This window comes from Cannabis sativa, chromosome 8, assembly GCF_029168945.1.
Source record: "Cannabis sativa cultivar Pink pepper isolate KNU-18-1 chromosome 8, ASM2916894v1, whole genome shotgun sequence".
Taxonomy (NCBI): domain Eukaryota; kingdom Viridiplantae; phylum Streptophyta; class Magnoliopsida; order Rosales; family Cannabaceae; genus Cannabis; species Cannabis sativa.
In genome coordinates, this window is record NC_083608.1 from 30,294,667 (window position 1) to 30,318,908 (window position 24,242).

Here is a 24,242-nt window from a genome sequence, read left to right on the forward strand (position 1 = left end):
CTTACAAGTAATATTGTCTCAACTAGTGGGGGGACCATGGGTCTATATAACCGAGCTTCCAATAAGCAGATCAAGAATTTATAACCTAAATTCACTGACTTATTAATTCTTCGTTGAATCCACGCATAGAACTTAGAATTGCACTCTCAGTATATAGAACGCTCTATATGTTCCACCATATAGACACGTCATTAGTTATCCATTGTTATAATCCTAATTTGATCAATGATCCTCTATATGAATGATCTACACTGTAAAGGGATTAGATTACCGTAACACCCTACAATGTATTTTATCCTTAAAACACTTAACCCCGTATAAATGATATTTCAGCTATGTGAAATGAGTACTCCACCATTTATTTTTGTTTGGTCAAGCTCGAAGGAAATCATCCTTTACTTACTATTCACCAGATAGAAGCTATAGATTCCATATTTATGTTAGCGCTCCCACTCAATTGCACTACCGTGTTCCCAAAATGTACGTATCACTCTGACCCAAAAGTAGGGTTAACTAACAAATCAAAGAACACGAATAACACTCTTGAGATTGAGCCTAATCATATCAGGATTTAGATCATTTGATATAGGATCAACTAGGCGATATTGACTTGAATATATATTACGGTAAGTTTGATAAATCTATGTCAAAGTTCAATATCGGTCCCTTCCGATGCATACTCCATGCACCCAACCTGAGCTTTACTTTAACCAATGCTCTAGAAAGAACATAGCATTATACCAAATGCAAGTAAACTCTGTTGTAGATTATCATATCAGTAAAACCATGTGTCTGATAAACCTAGGAATCTTTATTCACATAGTCATGTTTACTTTCCAATGTGTTGACAACACAATAAACAGGATCAAGTATGTGAAAAGGGTTTCAGATGAATTTATAAATCAAATAGACAAGTAATTGATAACATGAACCAAAACATATACAAATGAATGAAAAATACTTCTTTTTCTTTATTGATGTTAAATAAAAGGGATTACATTGAAATGGAGTTTTATTTAGGGCATAAAACCCAACAGATCAACACATATCACCTCATAACTTGTTATTATCCGTTGAACCTAATTCTTGGGAGCTCCAGTCATTAGGTTGGGTTACCATTATGAGTGACTCATCTTTCTAAGGGCAATAGTCCCATTCCTTTCGAAGTTTTATGGACTTTCTCTCTAGCTAGTCCTTTCGTCAAAGGATTTGCTAAATTGTCATCAGTGCGTACATGATCCATTCTAAAAGCTCTTGTTGAGAGGAACTCTCTAACAGTGTTGTGCTTAGGACGAATTTGTCGGTTCTTACCGTTGTAATAACGGTTCTAGATTTTTGCAATAGCTGCGATACTATCGCAGTGGATCAACACAACTGGTATCCATTTTTTCCATAAGGGGATCTCAGCTAGCAGGCTTCTTAGCCAACCTACTTCTTCACTAGGAGAGGCTAGTGCTATCATTTCAGACTCCATGGTGGATTGTGCTAAAATAGTCTGTTTCTTTGACTTCCAAGAAACAGCGCCACCAACTATGCTAAAAATATAGCCACTTGTTGCTTTAGAGTCATCTGACAAAGTGTTCCAGTCTGCATCACTATATCCTTCAAGGACAGCTAGAAACCTTTTATAATGTAATCCAAGGTTCATGGTTCTCTTGTTAGTGGTTTCTAATTTGTTATGTTTCTCGTTCATTCTAACTTTACAATCGGACCTGAATGACCTTTTTTTTATTATCACAAGCCTTGTGATATGTATGAAAGACCTACAAATGAACATAGGGAATCCCAATGTGCAATTGGAAGGCCAATGCCCTATACTAGGACTACTGGTAAACCTGCACAATAATCCCACAACTTAGGCAATGTCGTGCTTCGTACAATCAGCGGCATATCGAAGACTGCCAATGATGCTCGCATATTCATATTGTCTCACACCGTCACCAGTGTTATTAAATAGCTTTACACTTGGATCATATGGTGTTGGCTGGATTTTTAGCCAACCGACACGGAGTCGTAATAAATGAAATTTAAACCAAAATCACAGTAATAAATGCAGTTAATGACACCGGAATTTGCAATAAATGTAAATAAAAGACACCAAAATTTAAAGAGGTTCGGCCCTGGATGTCGGTAATAGCCTACTCCCCTTGAGTTTTATTGATCTAAGTTGCAAAAGTCAAGAACAAGCTCTTGATGGCAAAGAATGAGTAGTGTTTATTATACTAAGTGTTTAGGATTGCGGATCCCCCTCCCAAGTCATGGGTGACCCCTTATATAGGGGAGGGGGTCCGTGCTTCTCACTTCAAGAGACGCGACCAACGCGGAGCTACCTCAACTGTCTCCTTGATTTTTGGAAGTAATTGAAGTTTGATTTTTATGATAATATCCTGATATTTTCGTGGATTGACAACTATCTTTGTGTTGGGTTTTATGCCCTAAATAAAACTCATTTCAATATAATCAGATTTACTTATTAATATAGATCAGAAATAACATTTAATGTTGCATGGTTCACATGATTTATTTCATGATTATATGTACATAATGTATAAATTCATCTGAAACCCTTTTCACATACTTGATCCTCTTTATTGTGCCGTCAACACATTGGAAAGTAAACATGACTATGTGAATAAAGTTTCCTAGATTTATCAGACACAGGGTTTTATTGATATGATAATCTACAACAAGAGCTTACTTGTATTTGGAGAAATACTATGTTCTTTCCAGAACATTGGTTAAAGTAAAGCTCAAGTTGGATGCATGGAGTATGCATCGGAAGGGACCGATATTGAACTTTGACTTAGATTTAATTAAACTTACCGTAAAATCTATTCAAGTCAATATCGCCTAGTTGATCCTAGATCAAATGATCTTAATCCTGTTATGATTAGGCTCAATCTTGAAAGGCTATTCGTGTTCCTTGAATTGTTAGTTAAGCCTGCTTTTAGGTCAGGGTGATACGTACTTTTTGGGAACACGGTAGTGCAATTGAGTGGGAGCGCTAGCATAAACATGGAATGTATAGCTTCTATCTGGCGAATAGTAAGCAAAGGATGATCTCCTTCGAGCTTGAACAAACGAAAATAAATGGTGGAGATCTCATTTCACATAAGCTGAAATATCATTTATACGGGGTCAAGTGTTTTAAGGATAAAATACATAGTATGGTGTTACGGTAATCTAATCCCTTTACTGTGTAGATCATTCATATAGAGGATAATTGATCACATTAGGATTATAACAATGGATAACTAATGATGTGTCTATATGGTGGAACATATAGAGCATTCTATATACTTAGAGTGCAATTCTAAGTTCTATGCGTGGATTCAACGAAGAATTAATAAGTTAGTGAATTTTAGTGCTAAATTCTTGATCTACTTATTGGAAGCTCGGTTATATAGACCCATGGTCCCCCCACTAGTTGAGATAATATTGCTTGTAAGACTCATGTAATTGATTTTGATTAATCAATTTTGATTCACAAATTAGACTATGTCTATTTGTGAAATTTTCACTAAGTAAGGGCGAAATTGTAAAGAAAGAGTTTATAGGGGCATATTTGTTAATTATGATACTTTGTATGGTTCAATTAATAAATATGATAAATGACAATATTATTTAATAATTATTTATAGTTATTAAATAGTTAGAATTGGCATTTAAATGGTTGAATTAAGAAATTGGTATTTTTGAGAAAATCAGATACAAAAGGTGTTAAAATTACAAAATTGCAAAAAGCAAGGCCCAATCCATTAAAGCTATGGCCGGCCACCTATTGTAGTATTTTAAGTTGATTTTTTCATTATTTTAATGCCATATAATTCAAATCTAACCCTAGTGGAATGCTATAAATAGATAGTGAAGGCTTCAGGAAAATAAGACTTTTTCTCAGACTTTCTGAATCAGAAAAACTGAGCCTTCTCTCTCCCTATCTGGCTGACCACTCCCTCTCTTCTTCTTCAATATTTCGAAATCCTTAGTGATTAGAGTAGTGCCCACACACATCAAGCAATACCTCAATCATAGTGAGGAAGATCGTGAAGAAAGATCATCAGCAAAGGAGTTTCAGCATCAAAGATTCAGAGAAAGAGATCCAGGTTCAGATATTGATAATGCTCTGCTACAGAAAGGAATCAAGGGCTAGATATCTGAACGGAAGGAGTCATTATATTCCGCTGCACCCAATGTAAGGTTTCTTAAACTTTATATGTGTTTAATTTATCGTTTTAGAAAGTTCTTATTTAGGATGTTAATAAACATACTTGTGAGTAGATCTAAGATCCTGGTAAAATAATTTCCAACACTTTGAGCCTTTCGTGGTATTTGAACATTTGAAGGAGCTACTGACGACAAGGGTCTCTTATGGGTGAGACATGGTCATCAACCACCTTTGGGGATGAAGCCCATACTTGGGGGCAACACCCCCGGGACCCTCGTTTAGGGGGGGTGACAACCATTCTTTTTGAGTGACCCCCCGGGACCCAACTTGAGGGGGGGCGGGGGGGTGAAAATCACCATCGTTGGGTGACCCCCAAGACCCAACTTGATAGGGGGTGACAACCACCATTGTTGGGTGACCCCCAAGACCCAACTTGAGGGGGGTGACAACCACCATCGCTGGGTGATGTCGCCCAATTAGTTACACTGCGTTCGTGGTAGTAAACGGGCTATATGTCGTATCCACAAGGAGGCAAATTACCACTAAAGATTAGTTAAGTAAATAGAAAATGATAGAAAAGTGAATGAAGTAAAAATAATAAAATGATGAGTGAAAGGGTGTGAACAGATAAAGAACTTGGTAAGGTAGAAATATAGCTATGCAAATCCTATTCTAATACCGATATTAATTCAAAATACAGTTGCAAATCTACACCATTAATTACAACTGGAAGATGTATATAATAAAAGTGCAAATTAATTAATCTTGCATAAATTGAATCTCACCTCTAACTTGACAGCATATCATATTATATATCATAAATCGACAAAATACCACTATTGGCAGAATGAAGTAAACGACATAAAATATCATAAATATACCAAAATATTAATAGTCTAACTTACATAAGAAAAGCATGACTGAACTTACATAAAAGATACTATTAACTTTGGAAGAAAAATTAGAAGATGAAGAACAATTTAATAAAAATGAGATATGGTGATGAAGCACAAAAGAATCAATATCAATAATAGAAATAAGAATTACAAAAGCTACACTATAACCTCACCAATATTTTTAAAGTAGTCCACTCATTTTTGTCACTAAAATAAGTAAAATAAAATAGTAATAAGAGAGAACAAGATGAGAAAGTGTATTTCTCTACTCTAAAATCTGATGCCTTTTGCTTTTGCTTTGGGGTCATTTTATAGACCCAATTTTTCCATCAGCTATACATTACGTGTGAAAGTTTATAGAAGAAGTGGCTTGATATGCTTAAGAATGTGGGAGAAATGGCCACTATGCATCAGATGGACTTTGGAGGAAGATGGGACACGTAACTTAGAGTTCAGAGTGAGACCCACCAGTTGGATTTGTTGACCATTTGAAAAGGAGTCTTGTGTTACTCTCATACGTGCTTTTTGTGTCTTTGTGGCCTTGAAGTACACTATGGCCCATTAATGTATGGAGTTGAAAAGTAGATTATTTAATGGTTGGACATCTTAATAGGCTCTAAATGGAATATGTTTGTGCCTTTGGATTTTGGACGTGGCACCAAACATGAAACTTGGTGCCACAGTGGGGTCTAAATGGAATATGTTTGCACCTTAAGATAGACCGCACTTTCGATTCTATCAACTCAGCCTCAAAGGTGACATTGGGGTCGTGGGGAGTCTTTGATGTACATGGCTTGGGAGGCATAATTTCAAAATCCAAGTCACCTAGTTTAAAAACAATCGTGACGTTGGGTAAAAACAAAGGCTTTGCCACATGAATAAAGGACACGATGGAAGGTTCCGGCCAGTCTGCTTCTTGTAAGAATCGGTGTTTGCCTTCGGAGATTTCTTGCAAGAAATGCCTGTAGCGACTAGCGATATCTTCCTGGTGGGTTCTCACTACGTGTTCCCTAACCCTAGTATCGTTCAACTCTAATTTGGAGGTGGGCTTTGAAGGGTTGGGTTTATACGGGATGGCTAATTCTGTAGGGAACTCAAACTCTAAATCTTCTGGACAATAAATTCCTGAGCCAGAGTGGGACATTACTGCAGGCAAAAAGCAGTCCTAATCCCTGGAGAGAATTTTATCAAACTCGAAGGTAATGAGTTGGAGATCTTAAAACAACCTACATATTTCCTGAACCCTAGTATGGGCCTATATAAAATTTAACCGTAAAAACTACCAAAACTAGATGAGATGACAATGATACAAACAAACTAAGTAATAAATCCACACAATGTAACAAACATGAGAAAGAAGAAAGCAACTTACTGTTTGAAGTTAAGGCTTGGGGCAATGATTGGTACTCTGTATGCAAATCTTCGAACGAAGCAAGGATCACATTGAGAGGATGAAGTCGGAAGAAACTCGTAGAAAAAAGGTCAAGGACAAAGATGGCATGCAAGTCCTCGGAAAAACTAAATGGTGATCCTTGATGAAGAAGCTTAAGAGTTTTTTCAGACTTTTTAAAATGAAGGAAATAATGCAAAGGTGGTCCCTTTTTTCTTACTTTATGCCCATGATAGTGGCTTCGTTAGATGAGAGAAGGGTTTGATCCTATGGACATAATTCAAAGTAGAAGTGGAAAAGATGGTCATTTAATTCTGATGTACCTCGAAACCGCATAACCGCCAAAATCAAAGGACATGTGTCTTTTCAAAAAAGAGGAGCATGAAAAAATTACTATTTGTAATCATTAAAAATCTCTTTTTAATAAAAAAAAAGAATTTTTTAAGGAGCAATTGTTATACCCAAAATTTTGTGAGCACATTAGAAGAGGACACGTGTTGAGCTGGGAAGAACGAAGAACTCAAACACCAATTGTAATTACACTTGGCATGGAACAACTCATTAGAAACCTAATTTGTAGAGTATGTTTATAACTCGGCTGGCTGAACAGTCTTAAGCGAGACAGAAATGTGCGAACTGCGAACTCATGTATCAACGAGAAACCATGTGAGTGACAGTGTGCATGATGAGGCATTAACCTCATCGCGTGGAAGAGATATGACAAAAATAAAAACACTTAGTGTATATGACATGATATACAAACTAAGTATAAATAGTTTCGGGGGTCAAAGTGATAGATAGCGAGGCATCTACCTCCCTGTAAGATGGCACGCACGCGAGAAAGATCATCTCAACACCAGAAACTATAGTTATCAGAATTAAAACAATATCAACGTCGGGAAGTTATATGACAAGCACCAACTCTCCATCAAAGTGAACTCAGTTCTATTCCCAACGAGGCATACCCATATGATAAGGCTTCCTTATATCTAAAATATGCATTCATCTCAGTCCAATAAGAGCGGGATATTCATAGCTGTGTGAATTCTTAATAAAAATCGCATTTACTTAGCGTGATTTGTAATTAAATACCATGATTTGAGGGAATAATTACTGTAAAGATTACGGTCAACTTTTGTAATTAACTACCCACTATGTAATTATAAATAGTGGCATACATAATCAAAAGGGAAGGGGAAAAAAACTTATACAAGGGAGGCCCTAAAATATAATCAGAAATCTGAATAAGATTGACTCGTGGACTATGCAGAATTTTAACTACAAAACCAAGTAAAAAATCCTGTGTTCATATTTTTATAGCTTTTATTTTTTACTGTGTGAAATCGCTACTATGAGGCTCAAATTTACTTAACGAAAATCTGCGTTAACACCTAGTATTAAAGGTTTGAGTTTATCTAAACCTATGGCTTGTGGTATGCCTGGTAATTTACTTACTCTAGTGCTAGCAACTTACTTTAGTAAGATGCTGGAGCATTTTCCTAATGGCTACATCTATAGAAGCTTCACGACTTCTAGATATAGATTTTATTTATCTAAGGAAAGGTTTTAAATATTCCAGAAAAGATAAAGGCCAAAGAAAGAATTCCTTGGGATTAATAGTGAGATGCCTCAGATATGCTTTACTATGCATTAGACTGGACACCTGCTGTTGAGTGGGAGTAATGAGTAGGTATCAGATTAATCCAGGAAAGGAACATTAGAAGATAATCAAGTAAATCTTAAGATCAAGAAAATGAACTATACGTTAGTCGATAAGGGTGGTACTTTAATACTCTTAGACTACACCAAATTAGGTTTCTAGACTTGCCTCGATGCTAGAAAGTCTACTGATGAGATGGTGATTACTCTGCGGGTGGAGCAGTGATTTTGGATAAGTGTAAAAACCTATCTAGAATCTATAACGCTACCAGTGAGACTGAATGCTAAAGTTGCAGGAAAGATACTTATTCAGCCTATGGAAGGTTCTATACAGTTTTTGATAGTGTACCAATATTTTATTAACTACTAGTGTTACTTCCTGACTAACACAGAAGTAGTTGCCAAAAAGTAAATAATCCAGTATCCATAGAGGACCAGACATATAGAGAGGAATTTTACAATATCAAGGATTTTGTGATTAAAGATATGTAATGGTGGAGAAAGTTTGTATTGATTACAACTTGTCAGATCCTGTTACAGATAGAATACTACATACTACACTTGATCTGGATATCAAGGTATTGAGATTATTTGAAATACACTTTTAGTTTTATATTAGTGCAAGTGGGAGTTTGTTGGGTTTTGTGCCCTACATAAAACTCATTTCAATATAATCAAATTTACTAATTAATATAAGATCAGAAATCACTTTTATGTTGCATGGTTCACATGATTTATTTCATGATTATGTTTAATGTATAAATTCTATTAAGTCCCGAACATATATAAATATGTATATATTTGTTCATGATTATAGTGTTGTCAGCACAGTGGAATATAATGATTATATGTTCAAAAGTATAATTTCCATGATTGGTCAGTTCACTTGATTTAGAGTGACATGGTAATCGGCGATAAGGTATACTTACACCTTGGATAAGTGTTATGTTCTTTTCAAGGCATTAGAAAAGTTTATTAGTATAGGATGTATGGAGTATACATTGAAAGGGACCGATATTGATCTTGGATAAGATATCATAAACTTACCGTTATATCTTTCTAAGTCAATATCAATGGTTGATCTTAGGTTTATGGATCTTGATCCTGATATGGTTAGGTTCAAATTAGTTGTATTTTTTATGTTCTTCAAGTTGTTTGTGGATGCTAACCTATGGTTCTGGCAGAAATTTGCATCTTGGGAACATGGTAGTTCAATTGAGTGGGAGCGCTAAACATAGTTATGGAATCTATAGCTTCTATAAGTATTTAGAAGTGAAATGATGATTTCCTTCGAGCTTGGCTTAATAGAGATTAATGATGGAGGCCTCATTTCAATTAGTTTACTGAAGTATCATTTATAGGTTGCTAAGTGTTTTAAGGATAAAATACATTGAAGGGTAGAACGATAAATTTGTCTCTATTCAGTCTAGATCATTTATAGAGGATCTTTGACTATTAGGATTGTAACAATGGATAGCCATAACGTATCTATATTGTGGTACATATAGAGTGTTCTATATAATTGAGAGTGCTAATTAATTCCAAATTTATAGTGGCGCAAGAATTAATAAGTTATAGAATTTACTTGTTAAATTCTAGATCTACTTATTGAAAGCTCGGTTATATAAGCCCATGGTCCCTCACTAGTTGAGATAATACTCGTGGCAGACTCAGTCAATTGATTTTAGTTGATCAATTATAATTCTAAAATTAGACTATGTCTTATTTAAGAATTTTCACTAAGCAAGGGCTTAATTGTGAAGAAAAGAGATTTTGGGGTCAATTTATTAATTAAGAGACTTTGTATGGTATAATTAATAAATTATGTATATGATAATTTTGATTGATAATTAATTAAAATTATTAAATAAATAGTTTTTGTATTTATAGGATTGAATAGGAAAATATGGTATTATCGAAAGAAGAATAAGTGGTTAAAAAAGTGGCAAAATTATAACTATAGATTGGTCCATTATGGCCGGCCCTAGTGTTAATTTTTGCCCAATATTTTATTCTTTTTAATCTATATAATTCAGCCCTAAACCCTAGTTGAAACACTATAAACGGAACATGATGTTCTCATCTCATCCTCTTGTCAACTTGACTATTCAACCTAGCAAAATCTAGTTTTCATTCTCTGACAACTAGTAGATGAGAGACACCTTCAATAGTGATTTCAAGCCTCCTTCATTGTTCTTCATCATATTCAAAACCTTGAGTGAAAGAGGGCCATGCCCACACATAGCAACTCAAGTACTCAATCATAATGAGTAAGACGGTAGTAACCAAACCCAAAGGAGAGAAAGACACAATTATGAACAATGTATTGTGGGATCTTATGGTTTTGACCAAGTAGTAACAGTTGGACATACCGAGTTAATATGCTATCTATCGGTGTAGACAATATATACAATAAATGAGGATATGGAATTTATACGAAAGAATAGTCTAATCTTGTGAAATCCCAAAGTTGGTATCCTTGGCTATAATGTTAAGGATTACTGAGGTTATTGAGAACTATGGGGATTAAAGTGAAAATAGTATAATATTCTATTCTTGAAAGATAGGTAATCTGGGAAGATTAATAAAATATTAGAAATTTGCTATGAGCATATTTGATAAAGGTAAGATTATCTTAGAATAATTTTTTTTCCTGACGAAGTGTTTGTCTAAAAGTGATGATTGTATGTACCATCGGTTAGGTACTTTAATAAGAGTGGTATGAAAAAGATGTTGAGCACCTGTTCACTAGAGTAACACAAGTGATAAAATAGCACGATGGACCTAAAGAGTTCCAAGGAACTTATAAAATAATAGCAAGAGTTTGAGTTGTATACTCGCTTACTAAAAAGTTACGTTGATTTAAAGCATATGGATATTAAATTTCTAGTGGGAGACTTAGTATTTCTTTGAGTATCACCTATAAGACGGGTGCATAGATTTGGAAAGAATAGAAGATTAAGACTTAGATACATCGATCTTTTTTAGATATTAGAGCGGATAGGCCAGGTGGCCTATCGATTAGTTTTACCACCTGCTTTATGTTGAGAAAGTATGTGTCTGCTCCGACACGTATTTTGAGTTATGATGATATTGAACTATAAACAAATTTATTTTATGAGGAAGCGACTTGGGGATTAGGGTCGCAGATGCGGGAGTTGTATTACCAAATTATTCAGGTAAATTTTGAGGACAAAATTCTTATAAGGAGGGGATGGTTGTAATATCCCGATAGCCTAATGGTAAGTAATTAGAATTTATAATTATATTATGGGTTAATTAGATAATAAGTGAGATTATGATCCTACTAATCTAGTTCAACATAAATTTAATTTTTTGCTATAAGTGGATAAATAAGCATAATTTATAAATTACGGAGATTTATATGGTATATGTGAATGTAATATGAGTTACCGATGTAATAAAAATATTTTCAGGTTTGGCGACCTTGGAGACTCGATCGGGGGCCAGAAATGTCATAACTGGTTTAATTAATAGAATTTATGAGTATTATGATAAGTTGATAATATTGATATTAGGGTAATTAGGATTATGTGGGATTTAACTTAGCGCCCTAAAAGTATAGATTTCTTAGTGACTAAGAAATGATAAGATAATTATAAATAATAAAGTTTTTATTATTATTATAATATTATTTTTATTATATAAAACTTATCAGTTTTACTGATAAGTATATATATTATAAGTTATACATTTATAAACATAAGAAGAACGAAAATGAAACCTTCCTCCTTCGTCAACAAATTCTCTTTTCTCTTATATCCATTTTTTTTTCCGATTTTCAATCCAGAACCAAGCAATCTAAGCTGTGGTAGTATTATGATAGAAAATCCTCCAAGCGGGAAAGCTTAAGGTAAGATTTAATTTCGTTTTAAGTGTAAAACAATTAGTTTCGTATAGGGATTTTACGAATTAGAATAGTTATGAAGGTTCTGACCTTATAGGATTGTTCTCGTGTAGTCATGAGACTAGTTCTGATGTTTTCTTGCTAAAATTGAGGTGATTTTGGGTTAAAAATTGAGTTTAGAACTTTTTATAACTTAGGTCCGAACACTAGTGGCGTTTGCTAATTACGGGCTAAATTTTAGATTCTATTACGTAAGTAAGATAGTATATATGGTATATATGTGCTCTATGAAGTTTGGGGTGATTTGGACAGGTTTCAGTATCGTTTTGGTGAGTGCGTAAACTTGAAAAATCATATTTTTGCCCCTGATAAATCGGTCAACCGGTTTACCATTTCGGGTAGCCTCGAGAACTCGGAAATCGTATTTTGGTCATAATTTTTCACTCGGGTGTCCGTTTTGGACGTTCTATATAATGTTTCGAAGCTTGCGACGAGATCTACCATATGGTATATATTTTAGAGTCAAAATATAAGTTTGATTTTAGTGCATTTGAACTACAAGATTTGATAGGAAACCCTAGGTTGTCCTTTGCAACTGTTATGTAGTGTTTTGGGATAAACACTTATTAGTTTATTATTGTTATGACATAGGGCCAAGATCATCGATTGTACTCCAAGTAGGTCGACCAATATACTTGAACTAGAACTTGAGGTAAGAAAAGTATACTATACTGCATAGTACGTTGTATGTAATACAATTAGTATTGTTATGAATTGATTAATATTGAGATATAGTTAACATTGTTATATAATAAAAAGACTAATTGGTTAAGTACTGATAATGTGATAATATTATGCATGTGATATACGGGCTCATCTGATTAGGTGATGCAATTTTCCTGGCGACGTACTAGGTGTAAGTACAGACATTAGTGATATATGATGAGTACCGAGCGTAGGTACGAGCTCACCTGATTAGGTGATGCAATTTTCTTGGCGACGTACTGGGTGTAAGTACGGGCGTCAGTTTTATATGATGAGTACTGAGCGTAGGTACGAGCTCACCTGATTAGGTGATGCAATTTTCCTGGCGACATACTAGAAGTAAGTACGGGCGTCAGTGACATATGATAAGTATTGGGCATAGGTACGAGCTCGTCTGATTAAAGGATGCGATATATTGGTGTCATATTGTGGTACGGGCTCACCTGATTAGGTGATGCAGTTATGTAATATATGGGTGTAGGTTTTTGGCACGAGCTCACCTAATTAGGTGATGCAGTTATGCGATATATGGGTGCTAGGCTATGGAACAAGCTTGCCTGATTAGGCAATGCAATACAAGATTATCAGATTAAAGTATCGACTTGCCTGATTAGGCAACATGATGTAATGAAGATGGCTACTTATGAGGTAACATGTATATATATAATTTATATGATTAAATGAATGTGAATTATATTATTGGTATAATGGTTTTGTATTACCAAATATTTGTATACTGATGTTTATTTGTGGCAGATGCCAGTAGTGATTTGAATTTTATCTTATGAACAATCCGTGGTGGTTTGATTCCGATTGTGTATAAATGACAATATTCGAATAATAAACTATATGATTATTATTATTACTTTTCTTGCTGAGTTTTTGTGACTCACAAGTGCTATGTGGTGCAGGTAAAGGCAAAGAAAAGCTAGATCAACCATGAGGTGACAGTCTTCTCTAGCAATGTACATATTGACCACGCCGGCCTGTGTGCCGAGTTGCCAGGAGTTGTTTTGGACTGTATCTATTGTATATTTTGGTTTTATGTTTTTGAGGCATCGTTGTATATAGTTCTTTTATAAAACTTTTTATAATATGGGTTCTCGGAACACGCTTTTTATGTCGTTATAATGTCCGTTTTTAGTGTTTTATTTAGTCAAACTTTTAATATTATCACGATTTTTAATAATGAATTAATCTATCAGTATTAAAATAGTTTATAAAATCACATACGTGGCGTCCCTATAGATTAGGGCGTTACAAATAGTGCTTACCGCTTTTCCCTTGCAACTCCTTCCAATCTTCATTAGTCATACTCTCAAGCTTCTTTTCTTGCAGTGCCTTTAGGAGCCCTTGTTGTACCAATACATCTCTTTCACCATGCTTTGCCATAAACTGATATTATTCTTCCCATCGAAAAGCTCCATCTCAAATTTTGTGGAAGACACCATCTTTGACATATTCGATGTAGATCTGAACCTTGGCTCTGATACCACTTGTTGGGAAAAATAATAAACTTCAAGCGATATGAAATAACAAAGAAACGAAGCAAAGCAATTTACTTAGTTTGGTAAAACTACCAAACCCACAAAGAGAGATATAGTTCACTTATCACTTCAAAATTACATATATTATCTATCTCAATCTCTTCACCCAAATTCTAATATACCATTTACTTCTTCCTCACTCTCACCACACAACAAACTCACACAGTTATCATTTCACAATTCACTATTTTTCTCCATACACACCTCTCTCTCATACACAGAACACATATTTATAAAGTTACAAAACTTGAGCATCGTGATAACTTGGGGACCAAGACATTCCAAAATTTCCTTAAGAAGACTCATTAAAACTTGGTTACAGGGCCGGCCGTAGGCATAGGCGAGCTAGGCCCGTGTCTAGTGCCCACTCTTTTTGGGGCCCGAAATAAAAAAAAATTATTAGGCTTTTATTTAAGTAAAATTAAGTACATTGTAAACAACGAAGAGTCATAACTTAGTTAGTTGAAGTGTATGACATATTATTTAATGTCGTAGGTTCGAATTGCAGAACACTCGGCCCTGCTTTTTCTTTTCTCACAATTAATAATTATTCAAAAAATATTACAACTTAACAAATATAAATAAACAAATAAAGAAATAAATAATTTGAGTTAAATTCCAACACTTTTACTATCTTCCCATCTCCAACAACATCTATCTTGACGCGTAAAGTGGGAGACGGATCAACATCATCCATGACAGCGTCCCACTCACGACCCTGCGGGAAATTGTTAACCCATGTTTACTAGTTATGAGCAAAGCGTTTTCATTGATCGTCTATGTTATCTCTTTATCTCTCGTCATTATGATAAATATATAACTCACTTTTACCCTATATATAAATATATATATATTTATATGACTCACTTTATTCAAAGTCAATGAAGCTTTTACAATAATCTAAGTTGTTCTTTTCTGCCTATTTTGGTCAACTACAAAGATGATTGATCATACGAACTCAAAATAAATAAATAAATAAACATCGTTCGGATATCATATATACCACTCACAATTTTCAATAATAATAATAATAATAATAAAAAACGAGGAAAAAAAATGAATTTTGGTTGTTCGATCGTATATATGTGGGAAAATTGAAAAAACTACTAGTCGAGGCTAGTGGCTATAGATGATATTGGGAATGCATGAGTGGGTTTATAGGATCGAATCCTAGAATGCATATTAAAGATGCTTAAAAAAAATCATGTGAGAAAAAACCCTTATGAGGCTTTGCCCGTATACTAGACAATAATAAGAAGCAAGCGGCTAAACTTCCTAAGTGTCACCTTTCATGTTACAGTTTTTTTTTTTTTTGCAAGGTTTTCATGTTACAGTTTGCCTCGACCAATTCAAAGTAGGAAACGAGATTGGTATATATTAGGCTGAAATAGAAGAAATTTATGTAACCCACAAAAGAAGATGCTTTGTGCTAGAAGCCAAAGAGGAAATTATAGTTAGTAACCCACCAATTCGAAGTAAGAAACTAGATTGGTATATATTAGAGTGGACAAGTCAGCGAATGCGTATTTAACAAGCAGATCACTACAATTGTGGTGAGGCTTGACTAAATCAAAGCAAGCATCATCACTGTTATTTTTCTAAGCGAATTTGTATGTGAATCACTTAGCACATTGACAGCCAAAATTAAATTCTCACCACAAAAATTTCTTATGTTAGTGGTACCTATACTATACGGGACTACATAGCTTAATATAATGAATACCAAAATTATTGAAAACTAATATGTCAAAAAGCGCCACTAATATGTAAATTAAAATCAGTTTCTACGTTCAAACTTGTTAGGTAATACCGTAGTAGTCTATATAATGTGTAATATAAATTTATAATTAAATTATTATTTTGGACTAATTTTAAATACAAAATGTATAGTAGATATACATATGATAAATGGGTTGATAACGGTTTTGGCATTTTGACCTTTATTGAGTTTATGCAAGCAAAAGACAAAGCTCTAATCTAGAATATGAATGTTTCACTTCGAGTACTGGCTCATATTTTATTTATTTTCTTTGAAGGAAGTACTGTCTCATATCTAGTACTATTTCCTTGCACCTTGGGATCTCGAAACATACCCTTTAATCCTGACCGTCCAATTGAACAGCGAAGGTTGCTCCCTTGAATACACGTGCTGCCTATCTTTTCTTCTCTTTTTTTTAACCTTTTGCTTCCCTGCATGGAATTCTCCTCCAACTACAACACAAACAAGAGAGAGAAATAGAGTAGAGAGAGAGAAAAAAACAAGGAAGGGGGGCAAAGATAAAAGAGAAGAATGAGTCACGGTTTCAGCTTCGATTGTTCTTCACAGGCTCGTTCATCGCCATCATTAGCGACTCATTCTTCAAAACTTTGATTTTTCATTTTTGTATGAACCCATATATTTTTCTTTTATTTCTTTATCTTCAAGTACATCCATTTTGTGGGGGCTAAGAGTACTTGGGAATGGAATTTTGAGGGTCCCTTTTGTGTGGGTCGGATCTCGTACTTAACAAAAACTGTCACATCTGAACACTTGGATCCTCATTTGATCATCTCATTTTGCCAGAAAGCAAGGAACTTCATGATCCATTCACCAGTTTATCGATCTGGCTGTCTTTGAGTTTCCTCTGCTTATTCACACCATTTAGGTATTTACAGCTGGTAAAAAGATCATGGAATGTAGCACTCTACCAGACTTCAGGTAACGAATCTTTTTTGTTTTTGTTTATTTTTCTGTACTGGGTATCTCTGGTTGTGAGTGCTAACATTACATCAATCATCAAAGCAACAACAAAAGAAAAAAAGAAAATTCTAAGCAGAGAGTAGTCCACGATGAAAGTGAAACTATTTCAATGTTTTATGTGGTGACAATTCACCGTCTAGAACAAAAAAGAAGCAAAGAGTTGAAGTTAATATTATACACTAAAGATTTCATCTTTGTTTTTCTTTTTCATTAGTGTGAGAATGAACCAGAAAGATTCAGAGTCTGAAGCTGGGAAGCAGCCTGGTTATGTTCTCAGGGAGAACCCCAAGAAAAGTCGGCGTTTTGCTGACTCAAGTGGTGGTGGTGGTGGTGTTTTCTTGAAGGAATTAAATGTATGCAAAGAATGTGGTAAAGGGTTTCAATCGATGAAAGCTCTATGTGGTCATATGGCTTCTCACTCTGATAAAGAGAAGTTGGTGATTAACCAAAAGTTTGAACAGTATTTGGGCACTAACGAGAAGCCCAAACTGATAATGGATAGTCACTCGGATACCGAGACCTCTGGCCCGATGCAGAACAGAGTGTCAAAGAGAATTAGGTACAAGACTCTTGATGTTTACTCTTATCTAGGGAATGCTTGTTCTTCTGTTTCAGGAATCGAGCAAGAACAGCAAGAGGTGGCTATAAGCTTGATGTTGCTGTCTAGAGATTCTGGCCATAAAGGAGGTTTGAACTCGGTTGGAGAATCTTCAGATAACAATTCAGTGGTTTTAGAGGCTAAATCCTCTTCAATTGATATGATGATGATCAGTGGTAAGAAGGTTCTGAGTTCTTCAATCTCCAATTTGGATGAGTTTGTGGGAACGAAGAGAGCAAGTGATGGGGAGTTGAAATCTTCCAAGTATGTCAGTGCTTCTGAAAATTCTGATTCTGGGTATTTCAGAAATGGACCTAAGAAAATCGAATCGGATGTTTCAGTTGATGGGTTTCTGAGAAATGGAAATTTTAAGAAGCTGGAATCACGATCTGGGTTTGGAAAGAACTTGCTCGATGAAGACGCTAAAGATCAAGTGGAAAGAGGTTCTTTGAAATATGAGTTGAGAAAGAGAACTAGAAATGGTCTCTACACACCTGAATCATTAATGAAAGCTTGCAAGAATGAAGCTAACTGGTCCTCCTCCAATGGTCAAATCTGTACAAGTAATGGTCAAAAGAACAAATACGAGTGTTTGACTTGTAAGAAGACCTTCCATTCTCATCGAGCTCTTGGGGGACACAGAGCCAATCATAGTAAGATCAACGGCTGCTCTGAATCAATTTGTGAGAGTGGAGAAAACAGCATAGCGATGGCCATCAGCCCAATTCAAATAGCTAATACTAAGAAGAAGCTCATTGAGAATGGTACCAGAAAAACTCAAATTCAAGAATATTTCTCTGAAAGAAAACCAATTTCAAAGAAGAGCAAAGGACATGAGTGCCCCATATGCTTCAGAATTTTTAAGTCCGGCCAAGCTTTGGGTGGCCACAAGAGGTCCCATTTTGTTGGAGGCCGCGAGACCAATGCTATGGTGATCAGGCAAGAACCTCTTGACCCGGAGCCAGAGCCCGAGCCTGAGCCTGTGACCGAGGTTACAGTTCTGTTCGATCTTAATTTACCAGCTACAGAGGAAGACACAAATGAAGATGTTGGATTCGTGGCATGGTAAGTTGAAGAAGACCACAAGCATGAATTTCTTTCTCTATTTATTTATTTCATTAATCTAATTAAATCTTACTCAGAGTTATGCTGTCATTGTTTCTTAATGAATGTATAGAGGCAACTCTTTTTTGCTTTTCTTCAAGAATATCTTAAATGAGATGATGTTTTTCTTCTTGTTCGTGATAGCCAAAACAAATTGTTTCTCTTCAGCCTTTATTTGTTTTACATGATTTCTTTCATTCATGTATCATATAACTAGATCCTACGTTTCTTATTAGAATCCATTTATGTTTATTATTCCATTGGGACTGTCGTTTTCATCTTGCTATGTTAACTGCAAAAGGACAGTTTTCAACAACCAAAAAAAGTGGAGTTAGCAGAAAGAGAGAAACAATAATAGTTTCAAGTTTTCTGATAACAAGCTTTTTAGTTCTTTTTGTAACTATTCAGAAGGTGATAACTAGAACCAATTTCCACTGCTCAAAGTGTGTTCTTTATAAAAGAATCAAGGACCACACTTTAGAGGGAAATATGGAAAAGTGCATCTTAATGAGGGAAGTTTCCTTTTGAAGTTACATGCGCCAATTCAATTTGTATTCATTATCATATTATATGTATTATTATTGTAGTACAGAGTATATAGTTGCTTTGAACACATCAGCAATTACTGTTTATTCACTACTAAATCATTTATCTTTGAAATAAACAGTGTTTTTTTCCTCAACAAGATATGATTCCCATCATGCATTTCTGGCTAATATTATTCTCTACCACAGTTCAAAAGAAAAGGATCAACCTTTTGGCTGTGTCCTCTTTTCCATTTAAACAATATTTATAAACTTCAGATGCTGAGTTCTTTTCCATTGAAAAGAAAATGAACTGGTTTTATTATTATTATTTTTTGAAAAAAAAAATACCTGTTTTTTTATTCACTAATTAGACATCCTTTTCATAGTAGGGGAATACACAAATTGTAGTTGGGCAATCTTAAATTTGAAGGTAGAGAGAGATAAGTAGTTTGTAGAATCATGAGGAATCAAAGTCAAGTCAGATTCACTTCTAATTATTAGAGAAGAAAAATGGAGCTCGATGGTTGTTGAAGAAGCACCTACTTTGAAGCATAACAGATCATGATCTTATTGTTATGTTCTGGATATTTATGTCCAATTTTTACAAGGGTCGGTTTGAGTATTTACTTGAATCCTTTATTCTCATAATCTTTTTTTTTTGTGGGGGGGCCTTCCTTTTTGTGCTGTATTTGTCTTAGATCCCAGTTGGTGAGCGTTTAGTGGACCACTTTTTCCTTTTTTGGACCAATAGGGAGGGATAATCAGCTTCCATCAATCAAATTGATTGGAGTATCCATTTGTTGGCCCGGATATACATTCATAAATGATAGGTGTCATCACTAATAATGATCATTTCTAGTGCAGTATATAATCATCTTGGGCTGGGTGACCCAATCCATATTTCTTCTGCATTTTAAAATGAGAATTGGTAAACGACTTTCATTAAAACCTGTAATATCACTATTAGTGTAATTTAATGTAAGTCTCAAATAGTTTAATTTAATCACTATTAAAGGGTATTACTAACTATGAAGCGTGGCCTGTAGATAATATTAAACACTACAAATAATCAAATAGTTATACTAAATAATTAGAATATAAATGCTTACTAAAAATACTCAAATTTCAAAGTTAGGTTTTACAAATAAATTAATGTGTAGTTTTAATTTTATATTTTCTAATAGTTATAGCTATGTAATGTTATTATTATAGGTATATTTGAGTTTTATTATTTATTGTATGTGTTTTTTTTTTAGTTTTTCGAGTCGTGTCGTATAGTATTTAAACTTCTATATACATATGTTTTGGTAGTGTGTTATGCTAATTTGTAGTATTATGATGCTTTCTACCCAAATCCCTATATTTTTTGTATCAAATTATGTTCGTGTCTTCTAAATTTGTGTTAATTTCATGTCTTATCAATAAGCCAGATAATTATTTACAACACTAATTATTTCTACTAAGAGAATTAATCAATAATCAATTTACATTTTAAAATTTTGCATTATAGAATTTATATGAATTACAATTTGCGGTTCTTATGTATTATTTAAAAAGAGCAATTTGGCACTTTATTTATTTTTTCTTAAAAAAAAGCTCTTAATTTTCTTTTAGGGCTCGTTTGGAACGCCGTATTAGGTCGTATTGTATTGTATTGTATTATATTGAATTGTATTTTATGCAATATTTTTATGTAAAACTATATGTGGTATTAACTTTTATGGACACCTAAATATATAATATTTTAGTATAAATTAAAGTTTAACATAGTATTGTATAGAAATATGATATATAATCCAATTCAATATAATACAATACAATACAATACGGCCTAATACGGCGTTCCAAACGAGCCCTTAGAGATTTAATTAAACCAGTGTAATATTTATCTAAACCAATGCAATATTTATCTAGTTACCAAAATGTTATTATGGAGTTAAAATTTGGTCAAATAAATTAATTGTATTGCCTATTGTACCATTTAATTAAAATAAGACTAACAACTATTCAAAATAATAATAATTGTTGAATCATTTTTTTAAATAATCTATTTTATTTTATTCTTTTATTAATAAAGAATAAAAAAAATATTAAGAACTAGCCATTCCAAGTGAAATCTTTCACCTCATCTAATCCCAAATGAAGTCATTCACCTCTATAAAAAAAGTTTAAATGAGGTCATTCACCTTAAAAATCCCAAATGAGATCATTTACCCCAAAATATCAAAGTGAGTTAATTTTCCACAAAGTTCTCTAAGATACAAAATTTTTGAACACTTTAAACTACGTTTGACTTTATTCCTATAAAAGAATATGTAGGTAACTTAATTGCTAAGACATCCAGCCGCCAATACCGCAAAATAGTATAAAACACAACTCTCAAAATATTCTATAAATAGTCTTTTGGAATTAAACTTACTTAACCTATCAAGTTAGTAGGTCTATCTATTTGCTCATCTGATGAATATGAAGAAAGTTGATATTACTTATAACAGTTGGCTTTAATAGCAACTTAAAGGGGACCCCACCAACAACTATAAATAGGTGTTCCTCTATCCTCAAAGGGAGTTCTGAGTTCTGATCTCTAATCTCCAAGCTCATACTTTAGATTTCAAAGTCGAGTTTAGAGAGAGATAGTCCAAGACCATAGTGATTGTGTGTGGATAGATGTAATAGTAGGGGTGTTCATTGGATCACATCCAATGGATTTGGACCCATCCGATCCAATCTAATTATTTATTGGATATTGGATTTTGCCATCCGATCCAATCCAATTGAATTGAGTCATCCGATCTGATCTGATCCAATGGATGTATGGGATTGGATCGGTTCCATCCATTGGATACTTTAACTAGTTTTTTTTTATTGGAATGGATGAATCCAATCCATTTTAGCCACTATTTAGGTTAATGTCATTAAAAAGAAAAAATATATGAAAAAATATAATTTAAAACCTAATAATCCAATAATAAACAATAGTTTAATCCAAATCCAACCTAATTTTCACGATCCCATAATAAAAATATAACACAAATCTAACTTAATAAGCAAAAGTCTTAATAAACAAGCCTAATACATCAAATGCAAATATTATATAAAATATTAAATTAATGTGTGCAGGTGCACAGTAAAACCTATTAATAATTAATATATTTTTAAAACAAATAATTAAATATATAAAATTATAAATATTAAATATGATTGGATGGACATTGGATAATATTGGATTGGATCGGTTCGGTTATCCATTGGATCGGATCGATCCATTGGATCAGATGTCTCATCCAACATTCGATCCGATCCAATTGGATTTTTAAAATTTGCATCCGATCCGATCCAATTATGATTGGATATCTGATTCTATTGGATCGGTTGGGATTGGATCGGTCAGTTAGGATTGGATTGGATGAATTTCTGCACACCCCTAAATGGGAGTATCACTCTTCAAGTGATTTCAATTAATGTGAGACATTTTTTTTGTAATTATTCACTATATTGAGTTTTATTCTTATACATATTCTATTGTGTACTAGTGCTTGTTCAAGCAATAAAGATCCATGATTCATTCATTCTTGAGCTAAGTTTTCTTGTCAAATTTCATCTAAGTTATAAGTTTTGATTTTGTGATTGGTTCTAGTTTTGAATTGTGTTTTTTGGACATTGTGACTGCTGTAACAACTATTTTTAAGGGTGAGCATTCACTATAAATGGTATCAGAGCTCAGGGTTTAGAGTTCAAGAATCACATTCAACCAATCAAGACTCATGTTTAACATTTTAAGAATAAAACTCGAACTTTTAAGAACCAAATTCAAGGAATCAAGAATCTAGTTTCAATGGCTATTGTAAGGTTTGAGGTGGACACGTTCAATAGTTTGAATGATTTTAGCCTATGGAGAATCAAAATGAAGGCCTTTGTAGTTCACCAAGGGATCTATGAGGCACTTGATGATGAAGCCATGAAATTAATTAAAGATAGTAAGAAGAAACTTGAGATTGGAACCAAAGCACATAGTGCCATCCTCTTAAGTCTTGGTGGTGAAGTTTTGAGGGAAGTTTCAGATAAAGACAAGGTCTTGGGTCTCTAGAACAAGTTGGCATCAATCTACATGAAGACATCTCTTGCAAACAAGTTGTATCTCAAGAATTTGTACACACTTTGAATGGATGAGTCAAAGGAATTGAGAAAGAATCTAGATGATTATAATAGAATCATTATTGATTTGAATAACCTTAGGGTGAAAATTGATGATGAAGACTAGGCTATAATCCTGTTGAGTTCACTTCCGAAGATGTATGAGCACTTTGTTGATATAATCGTGTATGGCAAAGATACTCTGACCATGACAGAGGTTAAGACTGCATTAAATTCTAATGAAATTCAAAAGAATGGAGATGAGAAAGAAGAGACCAATGGAGAAGGATTACTCATTATTAAGGGAAAATTCCCAAGAGGGAATACAGGGAAAATCAGAACTCAAATTGCTACAAATGTAACCATTCAAGATCTAATTCTAGAAACTCCACAAGAGAGTTAAGCTCTAATGAGCTGCAAGAAAGCAATGCTATTACTGCAAGAAAGAGGGTCACATTAGAGATGATTGTTTGGGTTTGAAGGCTAAAGTGAAGAGAGAAAATCATCATAAGTGCAAAAGGCATGGAGTTACTGGTATTGCTGATGGCTACTAGTCATCTGTCTTGTATTGTCATTTGATGCACTTGTGATGTCTAGATTAGATTTAGGTGGAGATTGGATTCTAGATTTAGGGTCTTCATTTCATATGACACCAAATAGAGAACTGTTTGGGACTCTTTCAAAGAGTCATGGGGGCACAGTTCTTCTTGTGAACAACAAAACATGTGAGATCAAAGGTGTGGGAACAATCTTATTAAAGAATCATGATGAAGTCATGTTGTGATGGGATTTTATGCCCTAAATAAAACTCATTTCAATATAATCTTATTTGTTATCAATAAAAGATTA

The 24,242-nt window shown here is 34.0% G+C and overlaps 1 protein-coding gene across 1 annotated transcript; it reads left to right on the plus strand.

Annotated features, from left to right (window-relative positions):
- Positions 1-16,269: 16,269 nt before the first annotated feature.
- Positions 16,270-18,886, plus strand: LOC115699729 (uncharacterized). The gene is made up of 2 exons (XM_030627264.2): positions 16,270-16,988; positions 17,245-18,886. Exons 1-2 carry the CDS (start codon positions 16,960-16,962, stop codon positions 18,695-18,697), a joined length of 1,482 nt encoding a protein of 493 aa, XP_030483124.2. The 5' UTR covers positions 16,270-16,959; the 3' UTR covers positions 18,698-18,886.
- Positions 18,887-24,242: the final 5,356 nt, after the last annotated feature.